General features: G+C 38.5%; 1 protein-coding gene across 3 annotated transcripts in view; it reads left to right on the forward strand.

Annotated features, from left to right (window-relative positions):
* Positions 1-24,778, forward strand: part of cacna1bb (calcium channel, voltage-dependent, N type, alpha 1B subunit, b) — a 105,757-nt gene that overhangs the window by 43,359 nt on the left and 37,620 nt on the right. For all 3 annotated transcript variants that reach the window (XM_037266323.1, XM_037266325.1, XM_037266324.1), the window contains exons 6-22: positions 971-1,062; positions 1,772-1,924; positions 4,361-4,548; positions 8,911-9,014; positions 10,254-10,369; positions 10,448-10,537; positions 11,193-11,282; positions 12,304-12,525; positions 12,603-12,715; positions 12,857-12,969; positions 13,276-13,407; positions 17,570-17,642; positions 17,948-18,065; positions 19,098-19,165; positions 19,240-19,346; positions 21,111-21,173; positions 23,819-24,535. In XM_037266323.1, the coding sequence (XP_037122218.1) occupies positions 971-1,062; positions 1,772-1,924; positions 4,361-4,548; positions 8,911-9,014; positions 10,254-10,369; positions 10,448-10,537; positions 11,193-11,282; positions 12,304-12,525; positions 12,603-12,715; positions 12,857-12,969; positions 13,276-13,407; positions 17,570-17,642; positions 17,948-18,065; positions 19,098-19,165; positions 19,240-19,346; positions 21,111-21,173; positions 23,819-24,535 (2,559 nt within the window). The remainder of the gene's footprint in view (positions 1-970; positions 1,063-1,771; positions 1,925-4,360; positions 4,549-8,910; positions 9,015-10,253; positions 10,370-10,447; positions 10,538-11,192; positions 11,283-12,303; positions 12,526-12,602; positions 12,716-12,856; positions 12,970-13,275; positions 13,408-17,569; positions 17,643-17,947; positions 18,066-19,097; positions 19,166-19,239; positions 19,347-21,110; positions 21,174-23,818; positions 24,536-24,778) is intronic.

Below are 24,778 nucleotides of genomic sequence, written 5' to 3' on the forward strand. Positions count from 1 at the left end.
GTACTTGATAGACGATACAATCACACTCCATATTTCCGGTGCTGCTGTCTGGCCCGCATGGACATATTGCAGTGATGATAAAGGAATATTAAAAGTCATACAGCTCCTTCTTCTGATGAATCTTTGCCCAGACTGTCTGTCGACACAGCCATCAAGTCAGCCCTGTGTGCACCCATGCATGCAAACATACACAAGCATGCACTTAACAGGACAAAGTATGTTATTGATTTTTGAATTGCAATAGTTGGGGGGGGTAATTGACTTGCCTTCAATGCCCACTTTTAATACCTGCATCTCTGTCCTGGTCAGAAGTACTTTATGTATTTTAAGTGACATTTACCGTAATTTTCACACAATAAGACACTACATTTTGCACAAGCTTTGAACCCTGCAATTTATAGTCTGGTGCAGTTTATTTTTGGATTTTTTTTTTTATGATAATGTAAGAGGATTTGTTTTGGGAATACAGATAATAGAAATGAAGACATTTCATTTAGAGAAGCATGAGAAGACAAAAGCGCTTCTGTCGAAAGTACTTAGCACTGTCTTCATCAGACTGTCATGTAAAGAGTTCCCTGTCTAATCCTGTTTTTTACTGGTGCGGCTTATATTTGAACAAAACAGGAGTTTGCCTTAATTAAGTGCGTATTATAATCCAGAAATTATGGTATTTCTGTATTGAATTTTAATTTGACCCTAACACATGACACCACTGGGCTCAGTGTATCCCCCCCCCCCCCCACCCCCCCACACACACACACACTAACATAAGGCACACATAATGGTTGGTTTAATGAAAATGACAGGTTCTTTGAGTATCTATTTAATATTTATGGAGTCTGTTCTTTTTAGAACTGCTGTCATTGTTCTGCTGAAACCTCCAATTTCACTTCAACTGCATATCACAGAGTTGTTTAACCTTCAACTCAAGCTCCAACTTCAAACCATGTTTGGGTGTCTCTATTCACAGGATCCTGGCAAAAGTGGGCTCTGACTTTGACCTTCGAACACTGCGGGCTGTGAGAGTGCTGCGACCCCTCAAACTAGTGTCCGGGATCCCCAGTAAGTCACTTCAAATGTTTTTTATAGTGTTCATATGAGCATTCATGGAAAAATATATACTTAATATTTATATAGTATATATCTATTTTGATTTTTTTATATTGTTATTTATTGTTATATTTAAAAAAATATATATATATTTTCAATTTTCTATGCTTTCTACCTTGTGGAAAGAGTTAGCTGTGTATTGCTGGTCCTATCAAAGGAACAAAACCAGTCTGAAGTCTAGTAATTAATTAATGGGCAAGTGCAACTCCCCGTGTGGAGTTTGGATGTTGTTCCCCAGCTTGCATGCAACTTTTTCCTTCAGCCTTTACTCGTTACTCTTTTAGTTCAGTTTAGTTTTTCCATTTTACTTTATTGTGGAACTTAACAAAAAAGGTTTGAAATGAAAACAGCATTAAATGAATACATTTTAGACCAATAATTCCTAATCAGGGTGCCATGGCACAATATTTGCCATAAAAGATTATTTTAGTGACGTAGAGACAGACAGACAATTAAATAAGCTTCCATTAGATGACCGAATGTGCAATTAACCTCTGTATCTCCCATTATCCTTCCTTCCTTCCTTCCTTCCTTCCTTCCTTCCTTCCTTCCTTCCTTCCTTCCTTCCTTCCTTCCTTCCTTCCTTCCTAATCTATTTTAATTCCGTGCTTGTGTGTGCCGATATTGCATTTAAAGCAAGGATATGTTTTGTTTTCTCCAGGCCTCCAAGTGGTGTTGAAGTCGATAATGAAAGCCATGGTGCCATTGCTTCAGATCGGCCTGCTGCTTTTCTTTGCTATTGTCATGTTTGCCATCATCGGGGTGGAGTTTTACATGGGCAAATTCCACACTACCTGCTTCAACATCGACACAGGTGATAAAAAAACAGTAATGATGTTTTTGTAGGACATTTGATTTTTACGTTTTTTTTCCCCCCTTCTTATTATGACGTATTTATGCACATAAATTATTCATAGCATATGTGTGTACATGTGAATGACTCTGGAGGTGTAACGAACAGTATGACAGTGGAACTCAAGCAGCCAGTCTGCATAACATACAGAAGATGAAGACATTTCTTTGAGTCAGTTGTTTTGTCACCCAAAAATTAAATGGCAATCCTAAATTCCAATAAAATATATCAATCGAACAGAGGCAATTCACCTTGTAAGCAAATAGGATCTTAGATGTTCCTGCCTCGTCCTCAGGCTCAGAGTCTGGCTGACACAGCATCTGTCAGTGGGAAGCAAAGCGCCCATTTTACAGGAGTGGCACTAGAAGCATGTTGGCTGTGGGAAATGGCTCTGCACATCATTGTTAGAACCTAATCAAGTAAAGGAATGTTGACCGAGGAAGCATCTGCGAGACTCAGCACATTCATTCTTCTCCTGGGCTATGTGACATGCGCAACCTTTAAAGCCTCTCAGCATCTTCCATGTGGTCCATGTAGGTAAAAAAAACCTTACTGAATGTTTTTTCAGAATATCAGTTCAGCTGGAAGTGGAGTAAACAGTAAACAGACACATTACTATTTATGATGAGATCTGAAAGTTGCGAAAATCACAAATTTGATCACATTTTTTGTTTCCCTAGAAAATGGCAGCCAAAAGAATGTTCAATAATTCTTGCTGAAGGAATGAATATATAATAAATTAAAAATATGTTGACAATATGTGCAGACAAACCACATCAAGAAATCTAATGCAAAACTCACCACGAACATGCTACAGAAAGTCACAATTTTCTGCATGGAAGGAGCATATCAGTAGTATTTTACTTCATCCTTTTAGTTGCCAGAGCTATGTTGTGTTACTGTGCATAAGCTGCCTCTTAAAAAACTACCCATCTTTGTCCCTGGATGTTTGCTTGCATTTCCTTAAAAACATACTTTAGGCTTCTCGTCTTACTGCAGGACTGGTGATTATGTACAATTGATTCTTTCAACATGGCAAGGAATGTTAGCACGGCCTCACTCGCGATGCATTTTAAAGAATTGAGAGAGAGAGAGAGAGAGAGAGAGAGAGAGAGAGAGAGAGAGAGAGAGAGAGAGAGAGAGAGAGAGAGATCAATATATGGATATATAGATATATAAATGTACTGGGTACAAAAATAAAACTCAGAGCAGGGATTATAATGATTTTTTTAAAAATAAGGTTTTCTTGTCCTGCCCTACACTACAACGCAAGTAGGCCTAAAAATGTGGTGATTGGAAATAACACACAGGACAAACATGATGAATAATGTAAAAAATTTGAGTGAGTTGATTTTTTTTTAAACATATAACAATTTTGATTGAGTTGACTTTTGTGAAAAAAGGCAGACAATTAGCCCTTGTGCTTAACGTTGGTTTGCTGTTCAGGAGTTTTGTGCCATACTTGAATAGTAATTCTCAGGCACCTTTGCACTATGAAAAAAATCACAGTATGGAGTTATGCTTTTATTGTTCAAATGCTTTGAGCAGAAGACTGGATCTTTTACGCCTGTAACTGGGACATTGTTTTATTATACTCATTCAATGCGAGCCATTTTTCATGTTTAGAGCCTGTTTTACGTTTCCACATGAAAATATGTAAAAGTCATATAAATATGGACCTGGGACTGATTGTTCCTATTCTTGTAAGACGTTAAACACTGTCAATGAGCTTCAAAACAAAAACACAGTTGTATTGTATTCATATTTAAAAAGGCAGCCATCAGGTTAAGAAGTGCATGGTCCCCACAAAATAATTTAAGTTGTCCACATTTGCCATATAGACAGATATGATCTTTTTCAATGGAGCTAAACTATTTTTTTGAAACCACATCATTAGTAAGCAGATCAATGTTCGTGTCTGCAGACAAGCAAGGCTTAAATGCGCGGAGCCGAAGATGCAGTCGATGCCGCTGTCTGCCGGAAAGTGGTCTGTGCCACAGACAAACCTTTGAATTTGGTGTTGGCCTTCAAACCTGTGGCCGCATGCTCTGTCGTGATGGACAGAATGGGGCTACAGTACCACTCTGAATGATAGGGTCAACGGGGTCATTGGTGTTCACTGAGAGAAATCATTTGAAGTGGACTGAGCACTTACCAGCGATGGATGCCTTTATAGGGCTTAACTGATGATAACGGATGGCGTTCACATCGTGGGACACTCTGCAGCAGCATTAGGAGGCTGGTGGAAGCTGCTTTGGAAAAGGACCTGGGGCTGCACTGTTTGTACTGTACACAGACTGCTTTATGTGCAACCCTATTTCCTGTCTGCTGTATCTGTGAAGCAGCGTAAGATAGCAAAAGAAGCCATGTTAAAAAAAAAATCTCTTTTTCATTCAGGTGAAAAAGCAGCAGAATGGCCTTGTGGTCTCGAGCCTCCAGCAAGGTTGTGTCCCAATGGGACCCAGTGCAGAGAATACTGGACCGGACCCAATTTTGGCATTACCAACTTTGACAACATCCTGTTTGCCGTGCTTACGGTGTTCCAGTGCATCACAATGGAGGGCTGGGTCGACGTCCTCTACAGTGTAAGTTCATATATTCGACGTTGTCGCAAAAAAACTGTCGAAAACTATATGACATCACAATTTTATGGTGACTGGACTATTTTCTAGCCTTGTGGCCGTATAAGCACACTTTACATCAACTCACACCCTTAGTGATCTACATAAAAAACAAAAATCTGTCCATTTCAGTGTCACTGCTTCCACTTTGACTAGTTACTTTGCGGCGGCTCGGTGACGTACTGGGTAGCACGTCCGCCTTACAGTTAGGAGGGTGCGGGTTCGATTCCACCTCCGGCCCTCCCTGTGCGGAGTTTGCATGTTCTCCCCGAGCCCGTGTGGGTTTTCTCCGGGCACTCCGGTTTCCCCCCACATCCCAAAAACATGCTTGGTAGGCCAATTGAAGACTCCAAATTGTCCCTAGGTGTGAGTGCGAGTGCAAATGGTTGTTTGTCTCTGTGTGCCCTGCGATTGGCTGGCAACCGGTTCAGGGTGTCCCCCGCCTACTGCCCGATGACGGATGGGATAGGCTCCAGCACGCCCGCGACCCCCGTGGGGACTAAGCGGTTCAGAAAATGGATGGATGGATGGATGGATAGTTACTTTGCAATACATTTTTGTACAAAATATTTTCTCATAATAAAAATCAAAAACTGTCTTTGTTTGCTGTAGTGTATGAGACTTAATGTGTCTTTTTTATTATTATTATTATTATTATTGAACATATTCAGACCTTTTTCCTTCTGCCTTGTTTTTTTTCTTTCCCATGAGCCATCTTTCCATTTCCTTCCTGTTCCATTCATTTCACTGCAAACATCTCCTGTAACTTTTCCAAGCTCATTATCTTAAGCGCTTGCAAACGCTCACTGGTTTGCTCTAGGACAGCATTTCCATTCCGTTGATGTTTCCCTTTTTATTCTTACGCTTTCCTTTTTACTACCTCTGAGAAATGTTTCATCCTTTCTGGAGAGGATTCATCACAGATTACCTCGTACTTCTCCTAATCCGTCAGACATTTTCTCCGTTTTCATCTCTGCAATAGTGCATCTCCCAGTTTCCCAATGTATGAATCATAAAGTCTGGCAGTGAAGGAATAATTCATAAATCATGAATCATAAAATAATAGTCTATGTATTTGCTTTTTGCTCTCTTCAAATATGCATTGTTGTTTCATTTATATGGTTTCATTTAGGTAACTAAAAGTACAAAATTAAAAACACATTGAAAACCCAACAATACATGCATAGTGTCCAACAAAAGACATTTGCTTTATTCACCAAAATGACTGAATGAAGAAGCTTCCTGTTGATCAGATTTATGGATAAAGCATCAGTTTTTTTAATGGAAAATAGTCTCAAATTAAACTCATGACCCTTGTGCACAAGGGCACAAAAATAAGGCCCTAGGTCTTATATTACCTTATATTACAATAACCATTTTTTTGGCTGAATTGGAAAGATATGCAGGTGATTCTAGAGGTGGAATCGAACCTGCGCTCTCCAAACTGTGAGGTGGCGTGCTAACCAGTGCGGCACCGTGCCGCCTAATATGTGTTACCAGTAAGAAAACCTTAAGAGCACATATTTTGCATGTATGTATGTATTTTGTCCATATTTAAAATATCTCTATATGTGGCCCCCAGATCATACTAAGTCTTTTTTAATTAAAAAAAAAAGGTAATTAATGTGAGCAGTCATGTATTGTCACAAGTGCTTTGTAGACAAACATTTATCAGTGAGTAATGCACCAACAAAGAAACGACCTGCCCTTATCATGTAAAAGCAGCTTGTTTTTACATCGCGAAGGCCTTAAATGAAACACTATGATCAGCAGAACCCTGAATATTTGTTCCGTTCAACAATATTGGATAATACACCTAAGACTGATGTGAGTGCTTACACAAACCTTTTTTTGTGATAAGAATGGACACATTACAATGAAAAACATTTACTGTAATAAATTACCAGCAATTATGTAACAACTGACAACACACAAGATTGAATTCAACGCTATAACGTTAGTACATCAATTTCTAAAACTGGTACTGATATTTCTTGCGTGACTAAATATGTTGTTGTCCGATAGTATCTATGCTGTTTTTTATTTGTCAACAAAAAAAATATTCGTAGTTTCCAGCTACGGTATGAAAACGGCAGCGTGACAGTTTAGTTGTGCCTCCTAAATGCAGATTAACACTCTGCTATAATTCACCCTGATAATGTTTCTTGAGAAGAAGCTTAAATTAAACCCTCTCCATTCTAATCTCTCTTTACTGCCTAATTCCCAAGTCACTTAAAACACGACTGCAGCAATCTCATGTTATCTAGTGACTATTGGAGCAGTCAGTTGGTTATAGCATCCCCTCTTACACGGTTTTATATCGTCTACATTTGCTGTGTCAGACTTGAGGCTGATTGCGTCCATCAACGATTTAACCGACAGCACCAAAGTAAAAACAATTAGCGTTAACCTTATTGACGTAGGTTTCTCTTGAGGGACTCCAACCTCCTGAGAAACCTAAAGATGCCTGCGTCAAGCACCATCTTGCCATTATGTCCTCATTTGTGCACCCATTCAGCGAAATGATCCACCAAAGCCACACAAATTATCTCTGCGAATGCTTTTAAAATTGGCACTATTTTTTTTTTTGCTACAGAAGGATATGTTAGTGCTTTTGCAGTGCACATAGTGTGCCAATCTTCATTTCATGTCTTGTAATTTTATTACTTTTTCTTACAATCCAGCCGCTGCCATAAGAATTAGAAGGGCCTCAAATTACCCCTGCCCTGTTAAAAAAACAAAATTTATGCATAAATATTAGATTGGATTTTAAAAATCTCAAGGAGATTGACCTTCCCAGAATTACATTTTTTTGGGAAATTGTGGATTATGCCAAACCAGAGCAAAAAATAGAGTTTGGAAGAACAGCAGCAAGGTATATCCTGAACTATCAGCGGTAAATAAACACGACTTACAGGTGGAAGTATGTAGTCAGGTGACTTTCAAAGCGTTGTAGTCCAATTTAATGTAAGTGATGTTTTCTAGTCAGTCGGTAAAGAAGCTGAAAGAAGAGCAGTAGATCTGATAAGAGCTTGTGGAGACAGCGCAAATGAGCAAATGGAGGGCAAATAAAAAAGGCTAGAGAACAAACCCAAACTAAGACCAAAACGCAAATCATCTTTTCCAGAGTAAAGCCAAACCTCAAAACAAACACAAAATCACACATTATGACGCCCTAATGAGAATGAGCCACAGGCCTACAGTCATATCCAAAATAGACCTTATTACTGTTGCGAATAATGATGCAATCTTTCACTTATTCAGATGTAATACCTTAGATGCAATTATACCAAAAAAATAAATACTATTTGTCTTTCAAGATGCAATTATACCAAAAAAATAAATACTATTTGTCTTTCAAGTCTTGCTAATTAAGCTATTTTGTCCAAAGTGAATTCTCCAAAATATCAAAATATAACAAAATATCTCAAAGCGATGTTTACTTCTGTCCAACATATGGGGTCATTTGAAGAACCTTGCCTAAGGTAAAATACAGCATGAGCAGTTTTGCAATGAACTACGTGAGTATCGCCAGCGGGCCCCTTTGCCAAATGCTCTGTATGTTCCCCTCGGTTGGTAGCACAGTGTGTACGACGACTTCACAGCCCTCGCACTTAAAAGGAGACTCGGCTCATTAGCGCAAATCCCTTTAAATGACGCTGATGCTACTTTTGCCCTTTGTTTTTCTCCTACTCCTTTCTTTTGTATCCTGCTCAATAAAATGGGACATTGATTCTCTCCCCTATGTTTTGATTTTGTCTGAAGAGCAGGAAACATTGTTAGTTAAGTGTTGCATGCAAGAAGTGAAGGGTGCACATTTGCATCTGGATTATAAGGGATTTTTTTCGGTCATTATATCCAATTGCAAATTATGAAAATGATGCAGCCATTAAAAGGGTTTGCAGAAAATGTGCAAGCCTGCACAGATGCATACGTACGCACACATTTGATGCACACCAATTAGATGCAGACAGAATCACAGATGTTGATGCCAGAGGCCGACGTTAAAATATCATGCACAGTTTAAAGTGATGTCTTGATGCTTATATGTCTATCCCTTTTCTCTCCTTTCTATCTATTTTTCATGTGTCCATCATGGTAAGATTTAAAGGGTGAAACTTACCCATAGACAACCATAAACGGTGCAGAAAAATGCAAACCGAAATTGGTTTCGTTTCCTGACGACATCTTGTACTTTACACATTTTTGATATGTGATAAATATGAAATTAGCTTATCTTAATCCATATGTTTATAGAGACCTTTTAAAATGATGGTCACATGCAAATTCACAATTTTCTAAAAATCATCTGTTTTGTATACCCAGACCAACGATGTGGCAGGAAACACATGGAATTGGCTCTACTTCATCCCTCTCATCATCATTGGCTCTTTCTTCATGCTCAACTTGGTGCTTGGTGTGCTATCAGGGTAAGTCATTTTTATCCTTTCACTAAAAGTCTAAATGTATATTTTGGCTCAGAATTAGAATTCTAATCAGAGCTATTGGAACATAATAAGGATTAAACACATTGAATACTTATATTGATTTTTTTAATTAATTAATGTGAAGAAAAAAAAAAAAACATCACATGGCCCCACCCATGACAAAAATGGAAACTTCATTTAAAATCGTGGTCAAACTTCTCGCCCTTGGGAAAATATTCATCCTATGCAAAAGCTAGGGCGTGAAGGTCAACGTGCCGCAATCTATGATTTCATCTAATCATCTCCTGTTGATGAATCTGACTTCTGTCAAGTAATTTGCATAGTTGCAAAATTTGAACGGAAGCAAATGTCTGATTTATTGATCCAAGAAACACCACTGAGAAAGTAAAAAAAAACAAAAAAACACAGGATCTGCACTTCTAATCAAGGTGCACTTGCGATCCTTAAATTGTTTGTGGTTGTTTTGGGTTGGTAACCGCAATCTTGATGCATGTCACACTGCAAGGTGACTTGTATAAATGAATTGCTACAAAAAGTCAAACTGTCCAGCATCAAATTGCAGTCATGACCGTTTGTGTGATAAATGGCAATGGCACAGATTCCTGCCTACAACCTTTCTGTTTTTCTTTACATTTAATTTTTACTTGCATTGTTGTAGAATTAATGTTAAATGTAAGCTGAATTTAGTTTTTTATTCCTCATTTCTGGTAAAGAAGAAAGAAGTTGAAAGATCACATACCTATACATGTATGGTTGTTGTTGGGTCTTTTTCTTTTTAGCAATGAATTATACGATCTGTGGTGTGACCCATGGTCCTCCTGAACATAGTTAGTGTCTTCTAGGTCAGCAAAAGCTAGCAACATTATGTGGAAATAAAACATGTTTTTTTTTTATCTATCTTGAAATCACCTTGTCAAATTCTTTTGTATGACATCCACTTAAGTGCGGAAAATAAACACATTCAATTGCTTTTAACCTTAAAGTGAAGGCAGTCACTTTGCTGCAGCAGAAAAATACATACAATCTATACGAACACAATATCCATAAACGAGGTTCTGTTTCAATTTTCATCAAAGCTGCCATACAGTATTTACTCTGCTGTTAATTGCCTTTTTTTCCAAATCATTTAATCTGACATGCATTGTAAACGCAACAGAAGAATGTCTAGTGTAAAATGTGTTTACCCTTTGTGACAATTAAAGCATCGTGTCGATTCCACAGAGAGTTTGCCAAAGAGAGAGAGCGGGTGGAGAAAAGACAGGAATTCCTCAAGCTTCGAAGGCAGCAACAAATTGAGAGAGAGCTTACGGGATACCTAGAATGGATCTGCAAAGCCGGTTGGCCCCATCCCTAAACCTGTGCTAATGTTTAAATCCCCCCAAATCATGAAAATGTTACTTTTGTTTCTTCTGCAGAGGAGGTGTTGCTAGAGGAAGAGGAGGAGATTGCAGAGGAGAAGTCACCTCTGGATGGTGCGTGGTACAAGAGGAAACAAAATCTGCCAGGTACAAAATACTAAAAGTGCTTTCACACCAAATTACCTGGAACAAAAAATGATTGTGGCCTATTTTAGTTTGGCATTCAGACAACAGCCTGTGTTTCTGGACCATGAAAGTATATCAGGTTGATTGACTGAATAAGATTTCTTTTTTTTCCCTTTTTTTGGTGTGAAAATAATTTTAAAAAATTAAATACTGAGGTCCAGTATTGATATTACTGTTATGTTATTATAATTATGTATTATGTTATCTCTCTCTCTCTCTCTCTCTCTCTCTCTCTCTCTCTCTCTCTCTCTCTCTCTCTCTCTCTCTCTCTCTCTCTCTCTCTCTCTCTCTCTCTCTCGCTCTCTCTCTCGACATTTTCATGTCCAACATCAGGTGATTTATTAGACAGAAATTTGACTGAAAGAAAAACCAAACACTGTGACAATGTGTCAGCGGCCACGTGCCAATTAAAATCCATATTAGTTCGTTTTTTTTTCCATTTCAAAGCTAGCGGGAAGGCAGAACATCAAAACAAGATTGATGCCTTCTCATAAAAATTGCCCATTCACTCACACTTGCAATTAGTTTTCTTTCAAACACACATACACACAGCTGTACCATGTACATATATTCTAATTCTTTTTATCCTACTGTTGTTCTGCATCAATCTTTACAGTCCTGAAACGAAGCAAAATTAAGAAGGGTAAAAATGACCTGATCGGTGCTGAAGAAGGGGAAGATCCATTTGCTGACATCTCCTCTGTTGGTAAGCCTGACGTTGTTTTTCTGCACCAGCAGATCACCTCCGACCTTCACATAGTGTCTCCTCAAAAGTTGACCTTTGGAATAAAAGCCACCTTAAAAGCCTGTCTTTGACAATAAATATAGCCATCCCGACTGACTCAGGTCTGGGGTTAAAGTGGCATGTTACGTCAACACTATAAAACACGGTTACATATCCAACTTGCCTGAGCTGTGAGCATCACCGAAGCACTTCAACACCATCTGGATCTGGTATTAGAGAAGGAATGTATAATTAACTGTTTGCTTAAAATACTGTTACCTTCAGAATGTGAGAATATGAATTCGGAAATGAATTGGCTTCACAGAAACAAGCAAAGAGAACGTGTCGTTTATTGTCTGCAACTAGGTAAAAACATGATACGTAATTGAAGATATTTTTGTGCTGCCACTATTTAAATGCTTGCTACAGAGTGTATATGGATAAGAGCGAGCAAAGCTAATGCAGTCATCGTGCATGTTGAAACTGTGAAATTATATTTACACTCTCTATATACAATATACACAGACACATAGAGTATACTTCATGTCTGCTATGGTATCCCTTTTTGCGCTTTTGGAAATTTTGAAACCACATTTTTTGTTGTCATCTTGATTTGACTCACAAATTTTTGTGCTTGTGGGATTTGTGCAGCAAAATAAAAGTGATAGGGAAAACGAAGCTTCAAATTTGATTCATGAACCAGTTGTTGTATTTGTTGACTCTAGATGGCAGTGTTGTATATAAATAAAGGGGTTACTCTATTCAGTTGAACAGAGTACACCATCAAGAGCAGCCCAAAAATACTTACAGTTTCACGAGGCAAATATGAAGCTTTATTTACCCATAACTGCCGAAAATCCAAATGACTTGCCGACAGAGTCAGAGGAAACTGTCGAGAATGAAAAACAATGCGCCTTTGGTAGCTTTGGTAGCTTTTGAAGCTGTCACTCAGGTAGAATACAAAATTTAAAGTATTGTACAAACCATTTTATGTCATGTTCAGCTCCCCCTGGTTCTCCCTTTGGTCGGGCCAGTGTGAAAAGCAGCACGAAGATGGACAGCTCGTCTTATTTTCGTCGTAAGGAGAAGCGGACTCGTTTCTTTATCCGGCGAATGGTAAAAGCACAGAGCTTCTACTGGATCGTTCTGTGTCTGGTTGGCCTGAACACTCTGTGCGTGGCCATAGTCCACTACGATCAACCCGCGTGGCTTACAACAGCCCTGTGTAAGTCACACAATTTGCCTCAAATGAAAGCTGTGTACATTTATCAGTCTCTGTTATGTTGTCCATGTTTATAACAGACACAGCAGAGTTTGTTTTCTTGGGTTTGTTTCTCACCGAGATGACCTTGAAGATGTATGGCCTTGGACCACGGAATTATTTCCACTCCTCCTTTAACTGCTTTGATTTTGGGGTAAGTGAATCCTGTTTTTCTAACACCAGTGCAGATCGATGATCAGGTCTTAAGAGAGCGAGTGCTTCTTTTCTAATCCACTTGGTAAAATTAAGGAACTTTGAACTGTGGACCAACTATTCTCCCTCCTCTAACATCTAGGTGATTGTGGGAAGTATTTTTGAGGTGATCTGGGACATGATCAAGCCCGGAGCATCATTTGGAATCAGTGTGTTGAGAGCACTGAGACTGCTAAGAATCTTCAAAGTCACTAAGTGAGTTTCTTTCCACAAAGATAAAATAATATCACCAAACTATCATGACACAATTTATTACAAACTGCAGCATGATGTAACCAAGATTGTGGTGGAAACAAAGAGATTCGATGTCTTGTCAAAATGTATTCATATTAGATTTTGTTGCGATTAGTTGGGCACAGCACAACTTTGACCAATACAAACGGTGTAGTTCCACTTTTCCTCAATACATGTCAGTTATGAAAATATTCTGTTCAGCTATTAGATCTTTTGTTCTGTTTCCCAGCTTTGATCAGTAATTGTTGTCCTTGTTCTGTAACTTAGGTATTGGAACTCCCTGAGGAACCTTGTGGTCTCTCTTCTTAATTCCATGAAGTCAATTATCAGTTTGCTTTTCCTCCTCTTTCTATTCATCGTTGTCTTCGCTCTGCTGGGCATGCAGCTCTTTGGAGGACAGTGAGTAATATCTTGAAGCTGTCCCACTCATACAGTCTGACTGATCTTTCTTCTCATTCTTCTCTGTCCAGCGCTTGATTTAATATGCACACAGACTGTGCTTGGCTCTTCTTGAGTTCTAATTAGTTCACTGTTTGTTTCATGCCTGCATACCCCCCCCCCCCCCCCCCCACACACACACACACATATACACACACCACTGGCACACGTACTGTACACAAGTGCTCGTATTCTCCCTAAACCATTTCCCCACCCGACCCTTCTTGTATTGAGCCAGTGGCCCTGCATGGCGCTGGTGACAGACATGTTGGCGCAGCAGGAAGCTGGCAAAGTAGCAGCAGTGACTGTGGCTCTTTGATACCACTCCCAGCAAGGAGTCCTATGCTATCTAATGATGGGAGCACTTCATAATCCAGCTGACATTTAGTCCTGAATACTCAACTCACATATTAGTCTGCTTTTACAAGTTTTGAACCACTCTAGAATAAATGGTCCAAGTATTTGCTACACTAGCAAAATGTAATTGGTCAATTCGAAAGAATGCTTTAAGGCTAATTCTTTATGTAAAAGGACTTTAACAATGTGTTGTTGTATTTTTTCCTGCTTGTTTTATGTATCCCTAAATATATATTACATCCTGAAAGAATATTGCTGCTCTTGGCGAAATCATTAGTTCAATGAAGTATAACACTAAAACAAAACTGAGCTGACAGATGACTGCTTGTAAACAAGTCAACTGTTTCTTTCTAAAGCACTTAAAATCAAAGGTGACAGCTCAGAAGCCGCACAGTGCTGACTCAGACTTGTGAGAAAGCATTTTATTGATTATTGTTTCATTACTTTAGTCATCTTCCACAAAGAATTGTCTTGACGTTCTGATGGTTAAAGCTTCTCTCCATTGACTAGATTCAATCAAAACAAATTTGACCAGTATATTCATCCATACATTTTCTATAGTGCTTGCCCATGTCCACACTTGCTTTCTGACTGAGCTGAAAACTAGTCCAAATGACTCAAAGCAAAAGGTTTTATAGTTTGTGTATAAAGCACTTGGCATGCTATCAAAAAAGAACAAAGTAGGGATATTTGTTTCAATCAAACTCTTCATTTATTCACCTCATAGACCTTTTAAGTATGCATATTGAGCCTTTCCCAGATCAATTTGCCTCTCCTCTAGAACCTCCTGATTTGATTTGTTTTTGATTTTCATGGGTGGTAATCAGCAATGGCAGAGAAATACTTTGTTCCATTAGGTTGACCTTTTAGAAACATAACATAATGCATAATATCCTTTTAAGTGATTCACTGTAAGTAGGAAAAACAACAAGTAGCAAAGAGAAATGGCTCTTTTTTTATGGCTTCATCTTACAATGTGTAACCCAGTGCGATTCAGTTAGCTACCCGCGGGCCACATGCGGCCCAGAACCAAGTGGAACAGCTTGTGGTCCAGCCGTCCTGAAATGAATTGCATTCATACGGTGTTTGATACCGTGAATGCAACTCTTGTGTAGCCTATCCACATTGGCCACATTGTTTTTTTTTTTTTTTTTTATGTGGCTACGCTAAAAACAGGAGTAATGGCAAGAAGTAATGTGGAAAACACATGCCTGTTTCAACTTTCGTAATGTTGTCAAGGAAAATCGTTGATTCACTCATTTGTATGGGCGGACTACCGTAATTTTCGGACTATAAGTCGCGGTTTTTTTTCATAGTTTGGGTGGGGGGGCGACTTATACTCAGGAGCGATTTATATACATATATATGGTTTTTTTTCACTTTTTTGGGCATTTTATGGCTGGTGCGACTTATACTCCGGTGCGACTTATAGTCCGAAAATTACGGTACATTTCTTGATTTGAAAATTCGCCCCAACTAAATTTGTGATTCAATAGCCCTGATGTAACCAATTGTGACAGTTGTCGCAAAAAGTAAATTCCAATGACTGGAAGATGACTTTTACGTATTTTATTTTATTTGTAGCAGGATAATAGACTGATAGATGTACGTATAGTAGAAAAGTAGTATTTGTATTGCCAGCACTGTTGTCAAGTGGTCACCCACTAGTTTGTATGTTGCCACATACTGCTTTTGCTGGGTTTTTATAGTATTCACACCTTTAGTATGTGTTAAGCAGCCTTTCACTTGTATTCGGTTCTCCTTGGACTGACAATCCTCACAAACACCACGTCTGGCTGCCTTGAAAGCAGCAGGCTGTTGCTATGGCACCCACTCTTCTATCAGTCAATGCCATCATTAGCGCCACATCAGTCTCTTGTGATGGACAAGTGTGAGATGAGTCTGACGTCCACACAGTGCTTTCAGCCAGCAGTGCACATTTGGTGGCATACATGTTTACACGAGCAACAAACAATGTTCGTTTTAAGTTTTATGAGTAAAACTAATTATGCTAAATAATAGTCAGTCTTTCAGGAAGAATGTTTTGTGGATAATGAGTAAAGCAACCACTAACACAATTCCTCATGAAAAAGGATCCTTTTAATCCTAACAAAATGTTATGTAATGGCATGTTAAAAAAATCAAGGAACATTTTTTTATGCATCCTGAATTAATTCTTTTGTTCAGATATTATGTTTTTCCTGAATGCATTTTTTTTGTTCGGATGTTCTGGCACACAACACACCAAACATGTCTCTGTAAAATTGAGAATTAAAAGATAAACAGCTGGAGGCAGTGGACCATCTCCCTGCTGAGACTCAAAGGACATCACGTCTGTTTGTGATAAGCTTTGACAAAATATGCAGCCTTTACTGTAATGACTACAAAATAGTTTTTCGTGTTTTTTTTTCCATGTTTGAACATCAGGCAAACTCAGCCTACCCTTTTATATATATATATATATATATATATATATATATATATTTCTCAGTTCCAAATTCATGAATTTTAAGGCAGTGCTTTCTTCAATTTTAACTCAATGCGTTTCTAACGACCAAAAGTACAACATCTAATAGCATAAACATTCACAAATATAAATGTGTTAAATTAGTTACAAACGGGTATAAATTAAATAAAATCAGGTCTGTTTGAAGAAGACCTGTTTTTTATTTTATGTAATCGCCACCTTTTCCCCCCCAGCCCATTTTAAAATGTATAAATATGCACAATGGTTAAACTGGAGGGGTGGCATTACCCAGTTGGGAGTTAGGATTCACGTGACACGCACTTCTCGAATTGATTTAACAAAGTCTCTGTGGGTGCCTTTTGGATGAGCACTCCCAATCCCCATTATCGCAGCAAACAGAGGTCAGAACTCACAAGCACAGCAGCCCACCGCCTGCAGTGGACCCACTAATTCACAAGAGGAAAATAGGAGAGCCAATAGTGGGTGAGGCGTGTTAGGAAGGAAAAGAAGGCTTAGAAAGAAACGGAACAAAGATGCGCGTGTGATGAAGGATGCCGTGATCAGACATGGGGGATGGGGTGGGGCAATCGTGAAAGGAAACGAGCATGCAGAGATACAATATAATGCCATACCAAGGGAGGCAAAGCTTATTGAATTACAGAAGATGCCGCTCCCCACTCCCTTCTAATACAGTGCAAGTGAGAGCAAAAGCTGTATGGCTGGCTGATAATGGTTTACCTCTACTGGGTTATTGTAGTGTTTTCTATGTAAAAAAAGAGAATCTAGATTTTATGTATATGTAACATACCACACATCTCAACATGCATTTATCACGTGATCTTGTCGAGGGGAAGAAGTAGGCTGCAATTTGGTGTTAATGGCACAAGTGGTCTTGTGGTAACAAAGTGCACCACATCCTCTCCTCATTTTAATTTTCAGCTCCACATCTCGCACACATATAGAATCACTGTACAGTAGCAAAAAAGATTACGTCTGAACGCCTCCCCGACAGTGCCTCAGCTTGTAATTTTGTCATTACTGAACTGCTTTAATTTTCTTTTGCAAGCAATAAAAAAAAAAAAAGAATCATTTTAGTGACACAGTACAAAGCCTCACAGAGGAGAGATTATGTCATCACATTCATTTGTATGTTTGTTGGCACAACTTGGAACGTACCAAACTTGCCTAAGACTTGATGACTCGTGTCAGCTTGAATATGATTGGCCTTGACAGAATTCTACGCCCTTCTTATGACATGCTGAGTGAGTTGCTAACTTTTCTCCTCCTCCTTTCATTTAGATTCAACTTTGAGGATGAAACACCTACAACAAACTTTGATACCTTTCCAGCGGCCATCCTCACTGTGTTTCAGGTGGGGCAGCCCTAATATAAGGACTGTAACACACACACACACACACACACACACACACACACACACACACACACACGGGTTCATCTTGAAAATGAGAAACTCTTGACTTTATGGAAGCTGTAAGATTATTATCAGTCATGTTAATAAGAAGAAATTACTGCTCTGTGTACCTTTTGCCTCCTGACAAGATCACTTATAATCCCTTAATTAGTCTGTGTTCACAACCCTTTATGCTGCGAGATAATTAAGTTCTGTGCTGTACTCTAAAAGCCCAAGTGTCATTGGAATTCTTTTGACTCACTCAGATTTTAACTGGGGAAGACTGGAATGCGGTGATGTACCATGGCATAGAGTCACAAGGAGGTGTTCGCCGTGGAATGTTTTCTTCTGTCTACTTCATTGTCCTTACACTTTTTGGAAACTGTATCCTCTTATTAGTAAAAGCTAAATTAGCATATTGAGGTAATGCTTTTTGTTTGAATAATTGCTTAGGAGAAAAATATGTGAGGAAAATGTATTGTGAATTAGAAGCCAAGTTAAAGTTTGAGAGCTTTAGTGGATGTGGATCACAAATTAAATGTTTTTTTTCCCATTGGCCCATCTTTACCAAAACGCATGAAAATCCTTTGGAATTACTTCAAATCCTGCATAAACTGGTCATAAAATGTGATCTGATCTGCTGCCAAGTCCCAACAACAGAGAAAGACAGTGTTGTTAAGCTAATACAACAAGAGCAATGTTTTTATTGAACACATTATGCAATGTGCAGGGTGAAACAATAATGTAAACACTGAGGCTAATGTCCAAGAGCCAGGTGGTGTCAGATGCTAGTCAACCGAAGTAATCGATTTGATGAAATTGGAGGTATTGGGTTCACAAAGAAACAAATGGTTGCCATGAGACGACATGATAGTAATAAACCACTGCTGTCCCAATAAATAAATAAATGAATAGATGAATGAATGAATGAATGACTGAAATAAATAAATAAATAAATTAATAAATAAATAAATAAATAAATACATACATGCATACATACATACATACATACATACATACATACATACATACATACATACATACATACATACATACATACATAAGACCATAAAGTGGTCCAGTGGTGTTAGTTCATGAAGACTGTTTGTATGACTTAGATAAAAATGAGAACACATTTCATAACCAATGTATGCAGGATTTAAGTATTTCCAGGCCATTCACAAAGTGTTTTATTAGTCTCCCAGAATAACTCCTCATTTCATACAATCCTGTGCTTCTGAAAGAATTAATCAAATTCCCACAGAGTGAGTCTTCTAAATCTGTTTCTTTGAGCAGCTCACCTTTCTTTTTTATGACGGTTTAGTCGGTAAATATGCCCTCCCAAAATGCCTTATGATGAGTGTAACCTGTGACAGAGTAACTCCATAATTTGTCCTGAGTCATGTTGTTTCTCAGACACCCTACTGAATGTCTTCTTGGCTATCGCTGTTGATAATCTTGCAAATGCACAGGAGCTAACAAAGGTACGCTCAGGCTTTCTATTTTAATGAAATACATACAACTAACTGTGTTGCATAATACTGCAACCTGGCTACAGGATGAAGAAGAACAGGAGGAGGCAGCCAATAAGAAGCTTGCTCTGCAGAAGGCTTTGGAGGTGAAGGAAGTCAGTCCCATGTCAGCAGCCAACATCTCAATCGCTGCGTAAGTTTCTGTGCAACATTTTCTTCCACAACCATGATGAAATATATTTTTTTCATTTAATCTGTTGTCATCCTCCAAGCCCATCAAATATTCTGTGTGTTTGTTTTACGCTCATATTCTCCACCTAGGAGAGAGCCCCTGTGGCTTTGAATGTCCCCCCCACCCCCAGTTCACCTTAAATTACAGACAAGAGAGTCAGTATTACTTGGCACTGTTTTTATCTTCAAAATTTTCAGAGCTAAAAAAATGTCATTGGAGCATCAAAACAGAAATTATGAGAAGTAATTTGTAGAACAAGTACACATCACAGAGTATTTATTTGCTAGTTGCAAAACGAGCCGTGCTCATGACAAACATCCATTAATGATTAACCTTGAGAAGATGAGCATCAACTCCACGGAATTTTTATGACGTTTATTTGACATGCTCAATTATGGATAAATATGAATCACGAATATTTTGGTAATGGTTGAAATAATGATTGGTCAAACGATTGTTTATTTTTTGGTACAAAACAAGAAATTGTTTTCACATGTAAAAAAAATATTAGGACACATTTCTTTGAAACACGATAATTATGTAAGTTCCTTAATGGACCACACATTTTTTATAACAATGCAAAAGCACTGTATAATTTTTCTTACAATTATGCAAATTTGTAATTGGAGTGAAATAATCGTAATTGTAATTGAATTTTGATTAATTGCACAGCCCTGATATCATATAATAGGTAATTAACTAGTTAAATCATATATTATAAATTAAGATTATCCTTTAATGTGTCATAAAGGTTTCCAGGCTGGGTTTCTGAATCGGGCTAGATGAAACAAAGGCTAAAAATTGGGATATATATTGAAAGGCAGGGCTAGCTCCTATTTATTTGAATGGAACAAGCACGCTTTGCTGTTCAATCCACAGCTACATATTAAATTACAAATACGGTTAAGGACGGCCGTAAAACACATTACACTGAATGTGTACTGTATTGTTTTTATGGGTTGGAAGAGCACTGCTAGTATGTGTCGCTTGCTTAAAAGCCAGAAATTGATCTTTCACCTGTGTAAGAGCTCCTGTGTTTTAGTTGGATACAACTTGAAAAGTCACCACATCGTGGTTTCTATTTTGAATCACCACTAAACTATCGGCTGAGACTTGACCACTCGTGATAACACTGCTCGAGTGTTCAGTGGTGTTGTGCCGCATCACTCAATGTGAGGCAGTTTTAAAATGCATCACATGAAAACAAAAGACTTCTTAAATTTGGTTCATTTTTTAAGATAAATACTGGCTAGCTGCCTTATCCCTCTCATACCCATTGTCATCCTTGTTACTTTCCTGTGCATTAGTATCCTGTGTTCTTCAAATGTTTGAAAGTGGATAGTGTGTTTAGACATTGGTGAGCTTGCCCGTAAAAAACAGTTTTTGTTTGAAATGTACTGGTTTTGTTTGCAAACTCGGGGTTTCATGTCATGGCATTTTCTTGACAAAATTAGCCATAATTTTAGCTAAAAACACGACTGTTTGAACACCATACAAAATCTTGTAGTTACAAATTCAACTTGAAAATGTCTTTGGAATGAAAGTCCTGACTATTTTACAGGTTCAGTTTCTGCTTTTCTTAACACGTTTGCTTACTAGTAGTAGTTGCACAGATTTGTTCTTTGGAGTAATTTAGAAGGGAACATGTGGACAGACTAAGTCTCCACCTTTTCCCTTCATATTTGTGTCTCATTTTTCTTTTGTTTTTTTGTTCTGCATGTACAGTTTTGTAAAGCAAAATCGAGATGCAATCTCTCGCAGGTCGTCCATCAACAGCATTCAGTCACTGTGAGTTATCACTCTATGTTACAATATTCTCCTCTTTGTCTCCTCTCCTCTGTCCTCCCCATTCAGACTCAATTACTCCCTATATAATTAGTTTCCTACTCTTCCTCACTGGGGTTCCTCAAATCACAATTGTCTGTCTTGTCGTTAATGTCAGCAAAGTAGACCATTATTCAAATACATCATACAAAGCAAACAGCTACCATAAATGTTCCTTACAAATGGCAAATTATTAAAAGGAAAATTAAAACCTAAATCTTTCCAAAAGTATCAAATGTATTGGCTTGAACCATAGTTACAACAGAGAAGTAAGCTACAAAACAGACATTTTTTGAACTTTTTGTTTAATATTTGAAAATGTTTTTTTTATTTTAACACTGTCTGCAGTGAAGCCAATAACTTGCTTATTGCCAGACTGCGTAAACATAATCATTGTTGTGGGGTGTCTGAATGTATAACAGCTCAAAAATAAGTTTATGGAGGCAGACTATTTGACATCTCTTGAGATAACGCAAAGATGAATTTGGTTTATACGCCTCATGGGATCTTAAGCATGTCGCACATAAAGAATAATTTAATCTCGTCAGTGTCTTTGTCACTTCCAACTCTGGGAAATACAACCTTTTTGTGTTGCTTACGTGTGCGTGTGGAATCCTTTCCTTTGTGTCCTTTGCCTGTCTGTCTGCTTGTCTGTCTGTCTGTCTGTCTTCTGTCTGTCTCTTAGGAGTTATAGTATCTACTCTACCCCTGCTCGACGAATCTTGAGGTACAGGTGACCAGATGGAACAAACTTAAGTAACCAATAAAGTACCATGTAAATAAATCATATAAACACAGTAAGCACTGATTTTTTCGGGGGTTAGATGGAAATAAGAAAACATAAAAAGCACATGATATAAAAAGCACAAATTTCACCCATTTGTGTCTTCATTCACGGTTGCCATACATGTTGGATACAGGCATGCCATGTCTGCAGAGGTTGACAGGATACGATATGGTTTTATAATCCAAAACATTACAACGCTAGATAAGAAGAGTTTGGCATTCCCTCAGAACACTTTAGTATCGTTCTGTTGCTCATGAACATTTCGTAGTAAACACAGTAGACTCGTTACTAAGGCAGCAAACACGATAAAACATATCGTGTTTTGCTGAAGTCCCATTTGCGACATTCCATATGGTTATGAGCATATTCAATCAAGTTAACAATAAACGCAGTAATCAGTCTCTCATCTTGAAGAAACACTGAAATAGCAAAAGGCCATTTTTCTTAAGAACGGGATCTGTTGAATGTAATTTCTAGGGTACTTTATCACAGCAAAGGCAACACTTGCAGCAACCATGTACCTTTTTTTTCTGGATGGTTTAAAGATTGCTGGGGCCTGGCATATTTCACATTAATAGTGGATATAGTACTTTATTCTACTTTAATTCTTGTGTCTAACTGTTTGTCAAAGCAAGAATGAATGAGTTTCTTTCAATTGGAAAGACTTAACTGGAAAAGTTAAAGACCTCTTACACTTACCTTAATGACAGGAATGTGAGTAGGGATGTATATTTATTGATATAACTCAAAACAGTCCTTGTTACAGGTGGTAACTTTATTTCCATTTAAGTGTGTGAACATCGTCTTATATGAAAGACGACAGGGAGAAATAGTCGCAAATGTTTCTAACCAACCCAATTCGCAGCATAAGTAAAGGGAATTGTTTTCACTTTCAACTCGTAAAAATGTGAAATACTTACACTTTATTACATTTGACCCTTAGCCAGTAAATTACATTTTCTGCATATCATTATATATCATGTATGAAAAGTGCTTGATAAATAGAGCTTGATTGATTATTATACTAGGTTGTGGATCTATCTCGGCATGAAGAATGTCTAAGAGAGGGTGCTATCACAAGTGTTATCGAGTACACGTTGTTTGCTAAAGATTGAGGGATCGTCTAAATTGCTTGTGAAAATGGAAGTCTTTGGTATAAATAGACATTTGTTCATGACTATGGCATCCTGGGTGCATGCAGACATATATTCTGTATTGTAGTTTGGGGGATTATGATCTGATTTCACTGCATTTTGGTTTCATGTATTTTCTGCAAAGCCTAAATGTTTTAACAGAACCCTTATTTACGTTTCATAGTGATGGGAAAATGAAGCTTCAGATTTACTTCATGAACCAGTTGTAATTTTTTGGCTACTCTCGATGGCACTCTGTTCGACAATGGGCTGAAAGTACACTGACATTTTTTAAACCTCTTTCTTTAAACCATCAGTGCCATCTTGAGGAGTCAAAAACTACAACTGTTTCATGAATCAAATTTGAAACTTCTTCTTCCCATCACTAATATTACATAAGCATGATCAATGAAAGCTGTCATGATGGACATTTGTGCTCTTCACCACTCATCATTTTGTGACATCTTGGTAACTTTGAGTCTATAGGGGCCAAACAAATAGCTGTTGATATCAGAAATGATGAATTTAACATCAATGCTAGAGTTGGCCTGTCCGTCTGTGAACTGTAGGTGCCAAAATATGTTCAAACGCCATGTTTTTAAAAACATAGTAAAGGAAAGACATCTGAAATAACATAGCGTTAATTGTGACATCTCCATGTGGGATTTTGTGTGTGTGTGTGTGTCTAGTAAGGAACAGCAACGAACAGCCAAAACCATGTCAGTGTGGGAGCAGAGAACCAACCAACTGAGGAGACACAACATAAGAACTAGCAACGAGGCTTTGTTTAATGAACTCGACCCAGAGGAACGCCTACGACTGTCCTCTGTTCTCCATCTCCATCCTGACATGATGACTCACCTGGATAGACCCCTTGTGGTAGAGTCCAGGAACAGCGACCTTACTAACAGGCCACCTGAAGAGGGAGAGCAAGACAGCACAGGAGACAACTTCCATTCGCACACCAGGAAGCACCATCGCCAACGGGACAGGAACGGCGAGGGCAGGGATGGATGTGATGGTCGTGCGACGAGGCATCACATTCATCACAGCCGGAGCAAAGATCACAATAGCAATGGCGCTCAGACTAAGGAGAGGAGAGGGGAGAGTAGCCACAGTCGGGATGAGGGGCAGCGACGCAGGCGGCATCATCACACGGGCTCCCCGGAAGAGGAGATCTCTGATGCACGAGGAGGAGGGCAAGAGAGAGGGCATCGCCACCACCACTCACACCGTACAGCGAAAGAGGGAAATGGGACATTAGCGAACGGTGCCCATGGAGAGCGCAGAGGCCGGGGAAGGGGAGGGGAAGGTAACGGAGAGAAAAAAGGACGTTGCTCTCGAATGGTCAGAGCGCAGTCGACTCTGGATGGAGACGAAAGCAAAAAGTGCAAGAAAAGTCATAGGTACGTAAGACTCCCAGTACAGATGCAAAATGTGTCCATGACGGCTTTATGATTCATGTGAAATGTAATTTATGAATCCCCAAATATTACAGTGGGACAGAAAAGTACTTAGTCAGCCACCAATTGGATTTTTTCCTTTAATTTTGTGTTCCTATAATGAATATAGACATCTCTCATCTTTCAAGTGGGAGAACGTATACGATTGGTGGGTGACTAAATACTTTTTTGCCCCACTGTATGTCA

Source organism: Syngnathus acus, chromosome 12 (genome assembly GCF_901709675.1).
Source record: "Syngnathus acus chromosome 12, fSynAcu1.2, whole genome shotgun sequence".
NCBI lineage: Eukaryota > Metazoa > Chordata > Actinopteri > Syngnathiformes > Syngnathidae > Syngnathus > Syngnathus acus.